The sequence below is a fragment of the Manis javanica genome, chromosome 1 (genome assembly GCF_040802235.1).
Source record: "Manis javanica isolate MJ-LG chromosome 1, MJ_LKY, whole genome shotgun sequence".
In the NCBI taxonomy this organism is placed as follows: Eukaryota; Metazoa; Chordata; class Mammalia; order Pholidota; family Manidae; genus Manis; species Manis javanica.
Window position 1 is genome coordinate 139,495,044 of NC_133156.1, and position 17,832 is coordinate 139,512,875.

The 17,832-nt window shown below is 42.4% G+C and overlaps 1 protein-coding gene and 1 long non-coding RNA gene across 3 annotated transcripts in view; both read left to right on the forward strand.

Moving 5' to 3' along the window:
• The first annotated feature begins 104 nt into the window (after window positions 1-104).
• Window positions 105-17,832, forward strand: part of ANKH (ANKH inorganic pyrophosphate transport regulator) — a 136,354-nt gene continuing 118,626 nt past the window's right edge. Inside the window, exon 1 of one of the 2 annotated variants that reach the window (XM_017669370.3) lies at window positions 105-464. In XM_017669370.3, the coding sequence (XP_017524859.3) occupies window positions 369-464 (96 nt within the window). In that variant the 5' untranslated portion in view covers window positions 105-368. The remainder of the gene's footprint in view (window positions 465-17,832) is intronic. The other variant, XM_017669359.3, reaches the window with a different exon arrangement.
• LOC118973680 (uncharacterized) overlaps window positions 474-17,832 on the forward strand; it is a 45,340-nt gene continuing 27,981 nt past the window's right edge. The window contains exon 1 of the long non-coding RNA XR_012131763.1: window positions 474-16,979. This is a non-coding gene — a long non-coding RNA (uncharacterized lncRNA). The remainder of the gene's footprint in view (window positions 16,980-17,832) is intronic.

Sequence of the window (17,832 nt, forward strand, 5' to 3'; positions counted from 1 at the left end):
GGCGGCGCCTCGTGCGCGCGGTTATTTATTTATTTCCGGCCCCAGAGCGCTTATAATGGAGCCGCTGTCAGCAGAACCTTCTGCCGCCGCCGCCGCCGCCGCCGCCGCCGTCCCCGTCCCTCCTCTTTTTTTTCCCGGCAGATCTCTGTTGTGTGGGAGGGCAGCGGGGATGGACTTGAGCTTGCGGAGCTCCTGCTAGAGCAGCGCGCTCGGAGAGGGCGCCCCGCCGCGAGGATCCGTCGCCGCCGCCCCAGGCCCCGCCGCCCGGCCTCCGCCCGCCCGCGCCCTGCTGGGCCCCCGCGCCCGCGCCCCCGGGAGAGTGTCCTCGCCGCGGCAGATGTGTGTGGGGTCGGCCCACGGCGGGGACTATGGTGAAATTCCCGGCGCTCACACACTACTGGCCCCTGATCCGGTTCCTCGTGCCCCTGGGCATCACCAACATAGCCATCGACTTCGGGGAGCAGGTAAGTCCCGGCCGCGCCCCCTCCCGGCCCCGGCAGCGCCGCCCCGCACCCCGAAGCCCCCGCCCGGCTCGCTCTGCCTGCGGCCTTAGACGCCCGGGCGCCAGGGATGGGGGCAGAGGGGAGTCACCTGCTCTGAGCCCCTTTTTGTCCTGGAACCTTTGGTTGGGTTTGTAGCCTGTCAAGGATGACTTTTCCAGCACTCTTATTTCCCCCTTCCCGCAATTATTCAGCAGACTTTTCCAGCTCTCTCTAGCAAATGGTAAAAGACCGAGGGTTTGAAGCCTCACCTATAGAAGGGGATTTTTGTGCACCGCAGGAGTATTATGTAATTTGTTGTTATTATTATGTAAACCTCAGGTCTGTGAGTAAAATGTAGTTTCGAATCGCTCAAGTGCTGGTTTTTTTTTTATTTGGAGGTGATGGTAATGGTGTTGGGGATGATGGGGAGATTTTGAATTGCAGTATGTCCAAGTTGATTTCCCAGGTACTTCTAATTTTTTTAAACCAGGAATGGATTGGGGTGTCCAAATGTGTCCCGGTAAGCCGACCATTGGGCTATCTCTGGTTTGGGGGTTCTTTTTTTCCTCTTGGACACACTAAAGAAGGGGACTGCATTTTTTTTTTTCTGCCTTTTCGTCCTTGTTTTCTTTTTCATGTTTTCCCGTATTTCTCACCATGTGGCGTCATTGCAAATCTAGCGCTGCAAAACTGTCCAGCAGCAGCGGAGCAGTGGTGCTCTGCACTTTGCCACTGGGGACCGTTTTTGCAGGGCATGCAGCGGGATGCAGTTGCATTTTAAAGCCAGGAAGAGGATGGGGGCAGGCAACGTCATGCCACCTGGTTGGGCAGGTGTGGGAACCGGCTAGAGCCTGTGATGAGCAATACTCCCGTGTTGTAGTTACCTTGTTTCTTTTCTTTTCCTTTAAGTCAAGAGATGCGTGTGTATATAGGAAATGTACCTATTTTGGTACATTTTTAGTTTTAAAATCCCAAACCGTTTTTCAGAGAGGGTTTGCTTAACTCTTCCATTTGCTGAGTATCTGCTTGAATTTGTCTCCCTCTGCCCAGAACTTTTGACTGATTGCCACTCTGTAGGCTCCCTAATACTTAGCCCACATTGTAAGCTACTTTCTACTTGAATTTTATTGGCTCTAAGTGTTCACAATGTAATGTAACAGGGTCTCTAGAGACCTCTATTTGTAAGCCGAATTTCCTTGGATGAAATAATGCCGTTTCTGTTGACGCTTTGCCCTGCTGGTACCTCACCAGCGTCCCCCATGTTTGCTTGTAGGAACCTTTCCTTTTGGTCCACCTTGTTCCCTTTTTGCATAATTAACTGGTGATTTCGAGTATTTCCTACAATCGGAAAGGCTCTTGACCTGAATATACTATATTGCACATTTTAGATGAAAGTGCCCTGTGTTCACCCAAACCTTCACTTTTAAGGCTTATCTTCTTGGACCTGTCGCAAAGGTTGTCAAAAAGCCCAGGCCACTCTCCTGATCACTACACAGGATTGCTTCACAGTTGCCTTGACTTAATACAAGGGTGATATAACTAAGAATTTGATTTTAGTGTAAGAGAAGGGATGTCCCGTGCTTACAAAAGGGAGGCTAGACATAAAATGCAACTATACAGATGCTTTCCTAGTGGGTCTAATAATTCAAATGTATCCTTAAACACTACTAACCTAATTATCATAGCTGACATAAACAAAATACCTGAAGAGTTGTCTTTTTGCCCAGAGGCAAGTTTTATCAACAGTTGTTTGAGGTCCTTATCCCATAAGTACCAGTGTATTTTTGAGGTTATAGGCTGCCTGGTGGTAGAGATACTTTATTAAAGTTAGGGTGGAGAGATGGGGGAGGAAATTGATAGGTTTCCAAAACCTTGTTTTGCCTTCTGATATCAGGTGGTTATTATTTTTTAAAATAGTACAGAGTGAGGAGGACAGAGCTTACTTTTTCTTAGTTTTAAATTGGAGGAAAAGAATTACCGTATGAGCTAAAGAGTGACCTTGTCATATATATGGAATGAAGTGACTTCTGAAAATATGCAGCTTTTGCAAACTGAGTTATATATCAGATTCTAGTCAGATGGACACGAGGTAGGCCTCTGCCGTTGTTCTTTAGAGAGTGGCAGGCATATCACACCTTGCCAGAGTGAACAATGCTTCCTTTTCCAGTAATTTACTAATCCTAAAGTAGGGAGTACGAATGTCAAAGCAGCCTCTGGTTTGCAAGCTTCAAGATGATTAAGAAATGGAAATTTTTTTAATGCGAAATATTAACATTGCAGTCTCTGACTTGTCAAGAACAAATGATAGTAAAGTCACTGAAAATGTTTCTTAGGTGAGTTTTTTTTTAATGATTATAAACGTTTCAGTTTGTGGTTTCTATAGAAAACGTGGACAGAACTTTTAAAATGAAAATCCAGACATATGAAACATTCCACCGAAAGTTGAATAAGTGGCACCTGTGAGGCTGTGAAAGAATTACAATTTCATTAATTATCTCAGAGTGTTAGTGTGGGTCTGGGAGGGGCTATGAAGAGGCCTATAACAATCCATTCAGGGCCTCCTGATAGTTTCTGTGAACATGAACTATTCTATATGGATTGCCTTGGAATTTTATATATAGCTCAGTCAGGGAGGAAACCTGAATATTATGGAATATTTATTCTAACAAGACTATCAAAACCTATTATCACTTTCACAATTTTGGTGGTGGCAGTTAATTTGGCATATGAGAGAAGGCTGAATTCTATACTGGGGATGATAAAAAAGCTACATGGAATAGAATGACCTGCTTTTCAGTATTAACAAAAGCACCATAGAAAAGAATGAGAATAAATCCAGTATTGCAGAAATCAAAATGATGTTTGTAGAACCTTGTAAGTGTATAGAACACTTTATAATAATTACAGTACAGCTAGAATTATCATTTTATCTCTATTTTTACAGACCGAGAGTCAAAAGTATTAATTGCTTTCACACACTGAGCGCTTAGTAGGTACTTACATCTCAGCCCATGTTATATATGAGGAAAGAATGAGAAGCCTTGGTGTGTTAGGCTGCTTCTCCAAGATCATACAGGCACTGAAGGGCAGGGCCAGGGTTCAAGCCCATATCCTCCAAGTCCTTAACCGTTCTGCTCTCTGCCTCCTCCAGCCAAGCTCACTCACTGAAATAAGCCCAGTTCTTAGAAATTTAGGAATAAATACTGGCTTTTCAGCCTAGGTTTAAATTTAATCTTAGCTGTCATATTTTGAATTTTAAAGACTCAACAGATGTAGGACAATCCTAACAAGGACTCTCGGGAAAGGGAGATTGTGACCAAGAAGTTCACATAAGAAGAGCCAAATTATCCAGATAATTAATGAAGTCAACACTGTATCTTACTTTGACAAGTTTGGCAAGCCTTTGGTTGAAAAGGAGGAACAAAGAAGTAACTTATACTTCAGAAAAAAATTATTTAGAAATCACTCAATCTTCATCATTCGAGCAGTACAGATTGCTAAGGAAGAAGAGGATGCATAAATTTTGAATGGTATATTTCTTCAGAAATATCTGCAAATGTCCATTTGGTTTGCAGTGTCCTTTGAAGGACTCATTTCTGTTTAAAACAAAACTTGGTATAAAGTCCCTTAATTCCTTAAAAATCAAGTTTACCAAATTATGTAGAACAAGTCAGTGAACTTTTTTTTTTCATGGTATTTAACAAAACAAATAGTGAAGGACAACTCTTCTATGAAGACTTTGAAAAAGAAAAGAAAGTTGAAATTGTTCTTCCTTAAGAAGAAATGTGTACTGTCTTTGGTGTGAGATAATCTACCCTTTCACACTCAAATGATAACTTCAGGTGTTTCAGATTGCCTTATATGAGTCGCTGAGTTTAATGGGGTCCAATATGATAAATCAAAGACCCAAGTTTATCTGTGAGTGGAGAGTTTTGCAATATGGATCATTAAAATTACTGTAGTAAGATGTGTAGTAGGAGTGTTGTTTCCCCAACCCCCTTTTTCTAATTTAGGAAAGCCCTTTCTAACTTAGAAATCTAGTTTAGAATTTCTAGTTAATATAAGAGGGTCCCAAATGACTAATGTCACAAAAAGGGGAAAAAAGAGTAGCCAAGGAAAAAAAAGATTCCTGAATGTTCTTGCTGTCTACTAAAGAAACACACCCACCCCAGCACCCCTATCCCTATCCCTGGGGACCAGGAGGTACAGGACCAGACCGTAGAAGGTAAATGTCCTGTATGCCATGGCCCCTCCTAGGAAGGGGATTCTTCATCCAAGGTCAGTAAGTAATGGAAGAGACCTTCCCAGGCCGAATTTGCCTTAATAACAGAAGGGTCGATGGTATGGCCCACTTTCCAAAGTTCTTACAGACAGAAATGTAAATCTCAAGCTAAGTTTCTAAGTAACTGTAGAGGGGAAACTTTTTTCCCTCCAGTCTATTCTATGTGAATAGAAAAAATTTCAAAATAACATCATTTTTTTTCAAATTCTAAATATATGCTGTTTAAAATATGGTTAAGTATTACAAAATGGAGGAAAAAAGGTAAGAATAGCTCTAATTCCACTCCAAGGAGAAAAATCTCCTTTAACACTTTGGGTATCTCCTGCCAATTTTTTTTTCAACATAAGTTAGGATATATGTATATATTTTTATATTCTTCACAGAACACCAAGGCATTTTCCCATATCATGTAAAAGTATTTAGGTACGATTTTAAATGGCACCATTATATTTGATAATATGAGCATGCCCTTGTTCCCCATGCTATATATTCCCCTGTTGTTTAAATGCTGAGGTTTTGCATTTTTTTTTTGCAATATTGAGTTCCAGTGAGCATCTGTGTAATAAGTAGAGAATGTGTCTTCTCTGACTGGCATGATTTGGTGCCTACTGCAGTTTCTCATTCATACGTAGAGTAGAAGGGTCCTCTTTTCTGGCAGTCCATATTTAGTCAAGTACACTGTGACCAACCGCCTTAGCCAAATTAATACTCACCTCTCCAACATTCTTCCCCATTTCTTCTTAAATGTACATCTTCATTTAGAGTACTTTTCTTTCATTGCACTTAAGTAAGTAAATTATTTCTAGAGCCACAAAGGTATAATCCTGCATTGGTGTCTTTACTCATTTATTTATTGGGGTGGTTTGATGACCAGCCTAAATACTGCTTTGTCAGACTACTTTCCAAGCGTATCCTTCAGAGGATGATCAAATGCTTCATACATCAAGACAATATCTAAACCTCTAGTAACACATCAAATTATTTTTAAAAGCAGTTAAAGTGTGCTGAGTAATATCGTTTATGGTACTGTCTCACTTTTTAAGATGTGATGAGCCCAAGGTCAGTAATTTGGTTTCTGTGTCTCTTCACTCTTGCTTGTCTGATGTGGGGCAGTGGGGCAGGTTGTGTTGGGATGCAAGGATCAGAGATCATGGGTGGAAAATCATTCTTTTGATATCCTATGTGAGTTGGAATAAGTAAACCTTTTTAAACTCACACCAGCATGACTTGGGTGATGTCTACGTTTAAAAAAACCAGTGTGGTATTTTTTTTACATCTGTGACTTTGTTAGTCACTGTGCAAATGAAATAGAAATTCCATCTGCTTTCTGCAGTATTATCTAGCCACGAGCTACCTACATGAATGCATTTTTTTGATAACTGAAGCTTTTCCTTTAAAATGCAAATCATTTGTTTGCCTTTTTTTTTTTTACTGTGAGAATTGTTGCTAGAAATCTGTATTGCACATTTTCCTACCTTATTAGTATGCAAAATATAATGTAGCATTTTTTGGTGGCTTCTGAATCTCTGTTGTGCTGGACAGTTGGGGATATCCCCTGACAGGTGATATTCAGAATATTTAACAAAGAGTTTGGCACTGTTGAATAAAATAAAAATAATAAGCTAATCATTAATAAAGGTAGCCAATAAATGTTGAATATTTACTTTTTAATTTTCTGCTTTGAATGTACTCTGGACCCCAGAAACTAAAATTCATTAGAATTCCATGAAAAAATGAAGAATAAATCGTTTTGGAGGCCTCCTTTGGGAAAAGACATACATACTCTGTGGCACTTGCTTACCCATCCTGCACTGATTTTCAGTCATATAAAGATTCTAGGGTCAGTGTCAAGTAAGATAAGTGACCTTTGAACAGGGGAAGTGTTGCCATATTGTACATGGCCCCTGCCCTCACATTGTTTAGATCCTGGTACAAAAAAACATACATGAAACATTTTCACAATCAGAGCAGCACAGAGCAAAATGTCTAATTGCACAGTGCAGTTTATGATAGCACATGGCAAGGTGCTCAGTAATTTTAGGAGGGCAGCCAGTCTCTGGTCATGGCAGCGAAACAGCAAGCTGCTTCAAAGTAGTTCTTCTCATCTGGATGTTGTATCCCCTGCCCCCTCCTCTGAATGCTCTTGTCACCAAAGCAGATAGCACCCATCTACAGAGATGAAAATAGTCACAAGATAGGTACATTAGCAGACTTCATGTTAAGCCGAACAGTCCCAGGTTTTGTTTTCACTTGTTTTTGCTGCTTCCATAGTTTGGAGATCATTCAGCTGCTATTCCAACCACCATATACCTACCCTTCATGATGCTGAGAACAAATAGGCTTACAATGGCAGCGGTGACAGTAACTCACTCAACTAGAAGCCTTATGCATCACAGTTCCCTGGGTCGCCTATATATATGCTTGCTTCATCATACAAAAATGTTTTGAAGTTCATTCTGGGAAGGAGAATAACTTGGTTGTCAGGACAAAGTAGGTATTTATTCACCTAAAAAGTTATTAGAAAAACAGCCTATACATGTGGTTCAAGAACTGCATGGGGTCCCTAGTGATGGACACTCTTGGTTTTTAGTTGGGGGAGTCCATTTAGGTTTGGGTTAGCTCACAGGTCCTAGCTGGTCTTCACTTAACTTTTCTGTATCCCTGCTCAGTTTTTTAAAAATAGGACATTAAGTCTTGGGAAGTACTTGAGTCGTTGACTGTCATTTTCTACTTAACAGTTCGGCTTAGGTGTGACTGTCTTATATTTTCAAAGCTGCTTTTAAGATGCTTCCTAATGATAGGAAGTTTGTATGCTCTTGAATGCTTCTCTGTAAACAACTCAGAGAGCTCTGTTGTGCACTGGGTCATGCATTTTAATAGAGGGGAATAGTAGTGTGGAGAATCTAAAATAGCAGATTACAAAAAAAAAAGAAATTTGACATCTTGAGTGCTTTAAATGGTTTGGCAGGAAGTTCACGGTGGCTGGGACACTAAGGCCTCCCACAGTGTGTGGCCTGAACTTGACATTTTATAAAGACAAACTTTGCAGAGCAGAGTAACAAATAATCATGCTTAATAAGAATGAGGTAACTTTCACCTTTTCATGATGCTCCCTGAAACCAAGGAAGAAGCAACCAGGAAGACATCTTGCATCCAGCCTGATCCAAAATGCGGGCGTCAAAGTGTCTCTCCTCGGCTCCAGGCCTCACAGCGAACTGTGGTTCCCTCGTGCTCTCTCAGACACGTTGCTTTTGCTTTAGGAAGGGTTATGGTTCTTAACTTTTCAGATACAGTGCTGCATCCCCTGGAGCGGGTGTGCAGCCAGGACTTGCTTCCCTCCGACGCCCACACAGAGGCACACCTCTCGGTATGACTTAACCACCTGGGCCTCACACCTGTTGGGCTGCTTACCAGACTCGGGCAGATTCCCTGGCATTGTCGGTAGTCAGTCCATCACCTGTCTGCCAGACTCCCCTACATGAGTCAGTGGTTCAGCGCTGAAGAGAAAGGCAGCTTCCAGAGACAATAAAGGCCAAGGGGCAGTGCACATCGGCTGAGCTGCAGAACCACCTTTGTTTTTCTAAAATTCTTTTTTACTAGAGTTTCTTTTAGGCTTAACGTGCTTCTTTCAGAGCGGAGCTGGCAAGCTGGCTTTTCGTTCCTTTTTAAACATCGAGGTATAATTTACATACAGTGAAATGTACAAATGTTATGCATACAGGTCTGTGAGTTTTGACAAATGACAAACGCAAGCCAGTGTATAATCCACACCCCAATCAAGCTGTGGAACATTTCCATCAGCCCAGAAGGTTTCCTGGTAACCCCTTCCCCAGAGGTAGTCACTATTCTGATTGCTGTGGTAAGCCTATTTAATTGCTCATGCAAAATGATAAGTGCATTTGGCCCCAGATAACTGAGTTTGAGGTCATTGATTGTTGTTATAGTGTGTAGTCCTGTTCTTCCTGCTGCAAATTCTGGCTCAGGGTTGTGGATTTTAGTGGATTTTAGGGAGATGGAGAGTTTTTTCTTTTTGTGTAAAAATAACTTTTCCCCTTAATGTGTACTATTTGGGTGTTTTTAATTCTAATGATTAGACCTCCTTCAGTTATATGAACTGCTGACCAGTACTTAAAAATTAACATGTGCTTAAAAACTAACGTCATAACACAAAACACGGTATATACATACAATGGACTGTTATTATTCAGCCTTAAAAAGGTATGAAATGATGATGTATGCTACAACACAGATGGACCTTGAAGATTCTAAGCTAAATGAAATAAGCCAGACACCAAAGGACAAGTATAGCATGATTCCACTTACATGAGGTCAAATTAGAGTAGTCAGATTCATAGAGACAGAAAGTGAATAGAGGTTGCCAGTGTGGTGTAGCGGGAGGGAGGAATGGGAGTTCGTATGTAATGGTTGCAGAGCTTCAGTTTGGTTGACAGTGTTCTGGAGATGGATGGCGGGGATGGCTGCAAAATAACAGGAATGGACTTAGTGCCACTGAACTGTACACTTAAAAATGATAAAAATGATAAATTTTATGTTATGTATATTTTATTAAAATAAAAAATTTTAACTAACATCTTAAGTGTCTAGGAAAACCTGTGGCTTTTGTAGAGGATCCTTTTGAAAAACAACGTTTATTTTATTGTTATAGATACTCATTTTCATTGTAGAAAAGGAAGAAAGTATCCAGAAGGAAGTAAGAATCATACGTAAACCCACCACCTAGAGATAAGGGCTGTATCTTATTTTAGGGCATGCTCTTCTCATCTCTTTTCTATGCACATATTTTAAAACAAAATTGTAACGTCTTTCCATTTTATGTCATAGGCAGTGTCCCTTGATTTTAAGTATTATCTAAAATGTGATGACTAATGGCTTCCTAGCATTCTCTCACATAGATATACCATAATTTATTTACTCCTGTGGTTAGATGTTCAAGTTGTTGCTGTTTCATTCTATTATAAGTAATGCTCAAAGCATTTTTGTACAGAAATCTTTATGCAAATCTGATTACTTCCCTGGATTAAGAGTAGAAATACTTCCGCACATGTGCACCTCTTCCAGCCTTGTGTTGTGTGGCACCACACATCTGTAGGAAGTTGGATGAGTCTGTGTCTCTGCCCCAAAGTGGGCATTGCCTCCCATGATGCAATTTTTTTTCCCCAGTGACATCTGCCACCAAGAGTCTGCATTCTAGTTCTTGCAAAGCCACAAGGTGCTGAATTCCTCACAAGTTTATTTTTTATGAAAAAGCACTTTTTTAATGCTGAGAGGTCAATTCAGTTTTTTATCATGTAATACTTTTTAAATGTTTGAGGACTTTTATTCTTTTCAATAAGTATATTTTGGATATACACCAAGTGCAGTTAGGCATAAGAACAGAGAGGAAAAGGATGGTGTTGGTTTTACTTGCATATGTCTAGTTTCTGCAGGTTTCATGGCAGTGGAAAGTGCTTTCTTAGGTGAGTTCAGTGATGCTCAAGAAGTTTGCGTCCCAAAACTTCCCAGTGAACATGTGGGGGAAGAGGAGAAATTTACTGACCCTCTTAGGTGTGAGGCCCTGCCCTGGGCACAGAGCATGCTCCGGGGCTCACCTTCCCCACTTTAAAAATGAATGGTTTGAGTAGCTGTGCCATGACCGTCAGCCTGTCAGCAGAGCAGCCATGCTCTTCTGACTGATGGCTCACTTTCACTCTCATAGGAGAATATTTGGTGTTGACTGTGTGTTCTAGAGAAATGCACAGCTAGAGGTATTTAGGGAACCTGGAAGAGAAAATGTTCTCTCTTTCCTACCATGCTACCAGGACTACTGCTATTTAACCTGGTATTACTATTTTGAGTCCACCTTGGAGAGTGGAAAGAGGAAATGGTTGGCACTTGTGCAGAGGTGCACTGAATTCCTGCGGCCCCTCTCTACTCCACTACTACCTCTTCACGGTCGTTTCTAGTAGTGCTGCAGGCTTACTTCTTACTGCATGGTTGAGAGGAAGACACTCACTCTGGACAGTCAGGACTCCTGGATTTGACCTCCGTTCCTTCCTCCACTGGCTCTATGACCTTGAGCAAAGAAGTTGGCCTCTGTGGGCTTCAGCTTTCCCAACTGTCATATGGGAATAAAGCGTTTACATACCCTCTTCGGGAGGTGTAGACCAGAGTGGGTACACATGCTTTGATTTGTGAAGTGCTGCGTGCATGTCAGATAGTGTTGCTAAGACTTTGCACCTCAGTTCCTGCTGTTATACACCCATTTAGTTTTACACTTTCTTGACTAGCTGACTTTCTTGCTTTGTATTGATTGATTCATTGGCTTAGAATAAGGGGATTTCTTAAATGAAAGCCAGCTGGGCTGAGTGCAAGCAGAAGCATGCATGCTAAAGGACAGATGCTGGAAACACTTGGAGTTTACAGCATGTGTGTCAGCAACACTGCTGCTGCTGTTCCTTTTTTTTTTTTTTTCCTTGCACTTTGGGGGAAAGATGTTTAAGGTTGGATTTTCTCAATAGTGTTTTTTTTTTTTTTGAGTTATCAGGATTTAGGTAATGTCCTTTTGAAACAATAGGTTAAATTTAATTTTGTTTTCATTTAGGCGGCTCTTTGACATAGGGTTGTGGGGGGGCTACATATACTACTGACCCCTTTTCCAGTCTAGATATACAAATGGAACCACGCCTTTCTCAGTTTTGTTGACAATTCTGGCAGTAACACACCAGGGTCACTAAGTTAGCAAAGTATGGTAACTGCATAATGATCTGAAAGTTGTGAACTCATTTCCCCAGGTGCTTACTGTACTATTTTGGAGTGTTTTCGCCATTAAATAATAGGGAATGTGGAACATAGAGGGCAGGAGTGTCTTCATGAATGTGTTCATTCAACAAATGCTTCTCAGACACCTGTTATGGCCCAGGTATGTTACTGGTCACTGCAGATGGGACAGATGGGAGAACTGATGCAGGCCTTGTGTGGGCAGCAGATTCCCTAGTAGTCAAGCAGACAGGCAGGCACTTCACCAAAGAATGTGTTCAGGACTGAGATAGAGGAAGAACAGGATATCTACTCTGGCATCTCCTAAGAGGAACCTTTAGCCCATCCAAGGGTCAGGGAGGCTTCCTGTCCAAGCTGAACCTAAAGGGAATAGTGTGTCCCTGTCTGGAAAGCACGTGAGTTCCAGATGAGGAATGACAGATACTTAGCATGACTTGAACAGGGAACAAGAGCAGGAAGAGTGCAGGGGAGGCAGGGCAGCAGAACCCAGGCAGACAGGATAGGTGGTTTGGCCTTGATCCTGATGGCAGTGGGGAACTGGGAAGGGTTCTGAGGAGGGGTGTGGTATGCTTGGATTTGCATATTTGAAAGATAATTTTGGTTTGAGTGGGGCTAATGAATTAGAGGCAGGAGAGAGTAGGGGCAGGGAAACTAGTTCAGAGGCTCCCATGGTAACAGGCAGAGAAGTAGCCTAGATAAGGTGCATAGAGCAGGAGAGCTGAAACAGGAAAATCATCTAGGGACCAGTGGACATGGCCACCGATCAGATGGGCGTAACGAGGATGCCACCAAACCTTAAAAGAGCTGGTTTGTAGTGAAGAGGATGAGTCCTACTTCAGTCATGTTTATTCATTAAGAGATTTAACGAAATGTTTTAAACTGCTTGCCTGAGAGAGAATACAAATTATGCTTAACAGTGGGAGCTGCAGTAAATACACAGTCATCTGGATAGCCTGCCCCCGCCTCCCTGGGTCTCCCTCGCCCCCTCTGTCCCTCCCCTTCCCTACCTGGGGCAACTTCATTGCGTTCTTTGTACAGGGGAACTTTTTGCATTTGTACCTAAATGCTAATGCTATGAATATTCATTTTTTCCTTCAAAATGCGAAAATGCTTTATTATAATATAGTCAGTTCTCAGCCGTTTTGCCTTAATGAAATAGTGATACAGAAAATTCAAAATGACTCATGAATATTTGCCATTGGACCACACTAGCACTTGGGAAGGAGCAAATTGATCTGCATCATTGTGTTCTGCTAAGGATAAAATTACCCTTGTACCAGGTGCCTGGTGACAGCAGAGAGATGCCGTCTGGAGCTAAATGCAATGAGGTTGCCCGGTTGGCTCTTTCTGTACATAAAATGTTGACTGTGTAGACGGTAGGATGAGCACAGACTTAGAGGAGTTCCTTTCATGGCTTAATGTTTGCCTACTTGATTTTTAGCCATGTCTAGAATATGGTTGTAACTCATAAAATTCATTTAGGATACATTTTGCTGTAGAAACAATATAAATTGTGGTTAGAATTCAAGGTTGAAGTTCTCTAACCCCTAATGTTATTAAAATGTCATTTGTCTGCAAAGAGGAGTAGTAAAAAACTATGCTGTTAGAATAGTAGGGATTGGGAAAAGCAGTAACAGTGAAAAATACTAATTTGTCTTAATTAACTTTAAGAACAGTTGGTTTAATAATAATGTAGGGAAGGTGATGGCAGTTGGGAGAGGAAGAGGTTGGTACCACAGACCTTAGAGATTGGATTCGTGTAAAATCACAGAGTGGGAATACAGTCAATAATACTGTTTTAACTTTGTATGGTGACAGCTTGTGATCAGTTTACAATGTATGCAAATGTCAAATGCATATCACTATGCTGTATACATGAAACTAATAGAATATTGTATGGCAGTTATACTTCAGTAAATAAATAAAATCAAAGTAACTTCTGTTGCATGTGACTCATCTGCTATGATTACTGTAATTTGAGGACTTGTATATGGGAGTGTGTCCCACCATGGTTGAGGGGATAGCTTGGCAAGACCTGGGAGAGAGAAGGATGGATGTGGAAGAGATCCCCTGGGCTGGGATTAACGGGTTGGATTGGAGTGAACGCTCCTGGGTGGACAGTGGGAGACCAAGAGACAGGGAGACGGGAGGCCCATGGCTCTGCAGACTGTAGACCCAGGACTGCTGGTGGGCTGGGGGAGGGGCTGGGGCTGGAGGAGATTCCTGTGCCTACAGCCACCTGCAAAGCAGTCACTGCCTGTGACCTGCTCCAGTCTACAGGAGAGAAGTGGTGAGCTTTCTGCTGTGGTGTGACATGAAAGGGAGTTTTCAGTGTTTCCACATGGAAAATAACCGATTTCCTTATGGGTGGAGAAATACTGTTACTGCTCGTCACAGGTAGTAGCTACCTGGACTTTAAAATTCATCTCTCCTGCCCTGTAATTTATTGTGACCTAATTGCATCTTTGTGTCCAGCTAATTTCCGGGAGCCCTGCCCCTTCCATATCATGTTTCCTTTTCCCTAATTAGTCCTTAAGCAACATTCGAATCCTATTTTAAGTGTATTATTGCTGTGTTTTCTAGTGGGTAGATTTAAAAACACTCACCTGTCTCTATTGCCTTAGGCTTACCTGTGCCTCCATCCCATTGATATCTTCTTGAAAACATAATGCAAAAAGCAGGATTTAATAATAAGAGACGCATCAGCTACAGGAAAATCAGGATTTAGATGAGAATTTGGGGAAGGGAAATGAAAATATTTTCTGTAATTGGACCATATCCATAGTGTAAAAGGAATATCTTTACTATGTCCAAACACTTTTTTTTTTTGAGAAGCAGCCATGTCACCCCTAATATAAGACAATACCTTAGACTGAGTGGGTATGGAAAACTAATACTTAACCTATTGTTTTTCTTCTAAGTTGAGCAGAAATGGCCAACCTTATTTCAGGATGCCCTTTCCCTTGCTGGCGCCCATTTCATATTCGCAGAGTTCTTCACAATTAGTAAAATATATTTTCATTAAATGTAATAGCTGTTTCATAATCCAGAGGCATGTAGGGAACCCTTGCCCAGAAGGACAGGGTGGTGCCACCAGCAGACCTCTGCAGAGGACATTCCTGGACATGGGAGCCCACCCACCTGCTGCCCTTCTCTGCCTCCTCCAAGGTGAGGTTCACATGCCTTCCGTGCCCTGGGAAGTACTTCATAGACGGGTGCCCTCAGAGTTCAGAGTATCAAGGCCAGTCTTGCAGTTACAGAAGAGTGACGTGGGGAGCAGAGAGATGGAAGGGCTTGGAGCTGCCGGAAGTCTGCCATCCAACTTGGCTCACAGAACCATAGCCAGAGGCCAGTCTGCCCTTCTCTGGGGTTCTGGGTCCTGAGCCTCGTCCCCTTCGCTGTTGGGGGCCACTCTCTGTAATGAAGAGGGCCTCTCTGTCCAGCATGGAGGTGGCCCACAGCACAGCGTGGAGGGGCTCTGTGTCACTGAAGGTTCGCTGCAGTCCTGAAATTCTGTCCTCTTGTGTGTAGCTCTCTTCTAACTTAACATTCCTGACTTCGGGCTCTGCCTTCCCAAACTCACCCTGCCCCGCCCTGCTCTCTTCTGAACTAGCCCCAGTGCCTCGAAGCCCCCTCTCCTTATCTAAGCAGCAGAGTATTGCTTTCTCAAAAATCTAATCATCAGGTGAAAAACGATCCTCAGTGTGGGCCCTGGGCTTTAATGGGCTCTGCCTTCTGGCAGACATTGCATTTTCCTTTGCTTTTCAGCACCTTTTCATTAATCAGGTATCTCTTTATAAAGATTTTTTATTCCTTCCAAGCATTCATTAATTTCAGGTTAGGTTGCCAGGGTTTCTGCTGCCGTGAGTTTCTTGCCTCCTCAAGCCAGCTGCTCCAGTAGAGGGAGCATTGCCTTCACCCGGGGTCCTGGGGGCTCCGGGGCAGCCACTGCCCCACTGTCTTCCTGCAGTGAAGCGCCTGACTACCCCCTTCCTGCCAGCCCCGGGGGCAGCACTGGGATGTGACTCCACCACCCTGCAGGCTCCAGCACTCAGTACCTTGGGGGAGGCTCAGAAGGGCTGCCATGAGATAAACGCACCCATACCTGAACGTATAGGGCACGTGACAAAAGGGACTTGATCCAGGTTGGTGCAGTTGTGCCATGTGTTTTATCAGCTGTGAAACACACCTGTCCCTCTGAATGGAGGGACAACAAGCGGCGTTCACTAGATGTCTTCTAATCACATGACCTTGTACACTGCTCGGCTCAGGGTGTGAGGCAGGCAGATGGCAGCATCTTAATGTGCAACCGAGGGGCCTCCCTGCCCCCAGAGGGTAGCAGCTCCCCTCAAATGTTGCACCTGACACCATTTCAGGTTGGGAGCTGCTAGTGCAGAGCACCTGCTATTTGGGATCATCAGCTGGTCGATTCTTCTTGTGTTTGGTTGTGACGCATTTTCTGGTGAAAGAAAACATGCCTAACATGCCTTTGTGTGAGAGGTTTTCACCTGAGGGGCAAACAGGGTGATTTGAGCACGACTCGGTGCTCCCTTGTGCAGAGGAGGTCTTGCCACTGGCAGAGCAGACGGCTCAGAGAGCTCTCATGGCAAAGGATACGGGCAGGCCCCACTGCTGGGCCTGGTTAATGGCCCTCTCCCTCAGCCCTGGGAGTCCCCAGAGAAGACCAGCTTCTCTTCAGTGCACATCCAAATGACTGTTACTGTATCTTAAACGATGACAGCCTTGTTTGATTGACAAGTAGGTAACTTCATCCATGGCAGAGGAATCACCCCATACAGCTGTGCTTAGAATCAGACTGAATAGACTCGGATAGGAAGAGCAACATTCGTGAGAGCTGTTCTGGTATTAGGTGTCACCCACCAGTAAAGAGCGTTCTGCACTTTGCTGCACTTTTGAGCATCAGAGTAGACTGTGGCCAAACCAGAAAGCCTTAATGTGCCACATTATATGTCGTAGCAATGGCAATATTACATGTCATTGCATTAGATCCAAATGGAATAACAACACTGAAGTAACAGCAATCCAATAGCTGGCAAACAGTATTGATGTTAAGCCAACCTTCCGTCCCTCCCTTCATCTAACAAGTAGCCTAGTAACTTGTAGTAATTTTCTGCATAAATAATTTCATTTATTTCAATAAATAACTTTATGGGCTATCTATATATATTTAATGTTATAAGAGAGGAAGTCCTTTGCTTTTGGATTCTGACCTTGTTACATCACATTACACAAAGGGAGAGAATACGGCCAAAAAAGAACTAGAATGTTTTTCCTCTCCAAAATCCAAATGAGAAGATGGAAGAGAAAGTGCATGTGGGACTACCTGCTGTACCAAGTTCACAATGAAGAAATCTAACCTGGAGCCTCTGCCAGTTCCTTAGCAACTGAGGTTGAGAAGTAAAGTCCAAAGGGAAAAGGTTAGAAATAAGAGTGATATGTTTTTAAAACACAACACTGCTTTGTAAACTAAAACCCTGTCCTCCTTAACCCAGCACCATGCTATGTACTTGTTTGCAAATATTTCCCTTTTGAGGTTATTAAATCATTGATTACATAACCTTGGCAACATTTTGAAGTTTTATGTTGTTTGAGGTTTCCCTTCGCATGATATGAAATATTTACAGGTTGGTTGAAATGAGCAGGATTTTTTTTTTTAATTGTATGGAGATCAGTTTAAAAGGAAAGAGAAAATTCTAGAAAGCAAAACAAGGATTTGCCAAAAAGCCGATGATTGGGCTTTGAAAATAAAGCTTCAACCCAAGAAGAATGTAGTACAATTAATCTTTTAGTGACTTCAGGCTTCAGTTTACAAATCATTGTGGTTTCCAAAAATGCAGAAATAACCTTTATATACATGTGCTGTTGTTTTTTTTCCCAGGAAGGGACAACTCTTAGGCATAAAAGCGTTTTTCTTCTTTTATCTCCATTTTGAGGTGTTTTTGCTTGTATGCTTTTTGGGGTTTTTTGGTGGGGAAAGAGGTGGGATGTGGAGGAGAATGAAGGGAGGTAAATCACTGTATTTCTTGCAATAGATCATTAAAAGTAATTTGTAACTTACCTCTCCTTACAGGAAAATACTATTTTCTTCCCTATAATTACTACTGCGCTATTGCCCATTATGCATAACAACACTTGAAGTTTTCTTCTTCATAGAACAGAGGGTAAACGTTGAAAAAGCAAATTAAAAATCCTTGAATTTTCACCTGTCATTTTCCATGGGGTCTCAGAATGAACAGTTGTTATTTGAAAGCATATAGGTCCTCCCACACT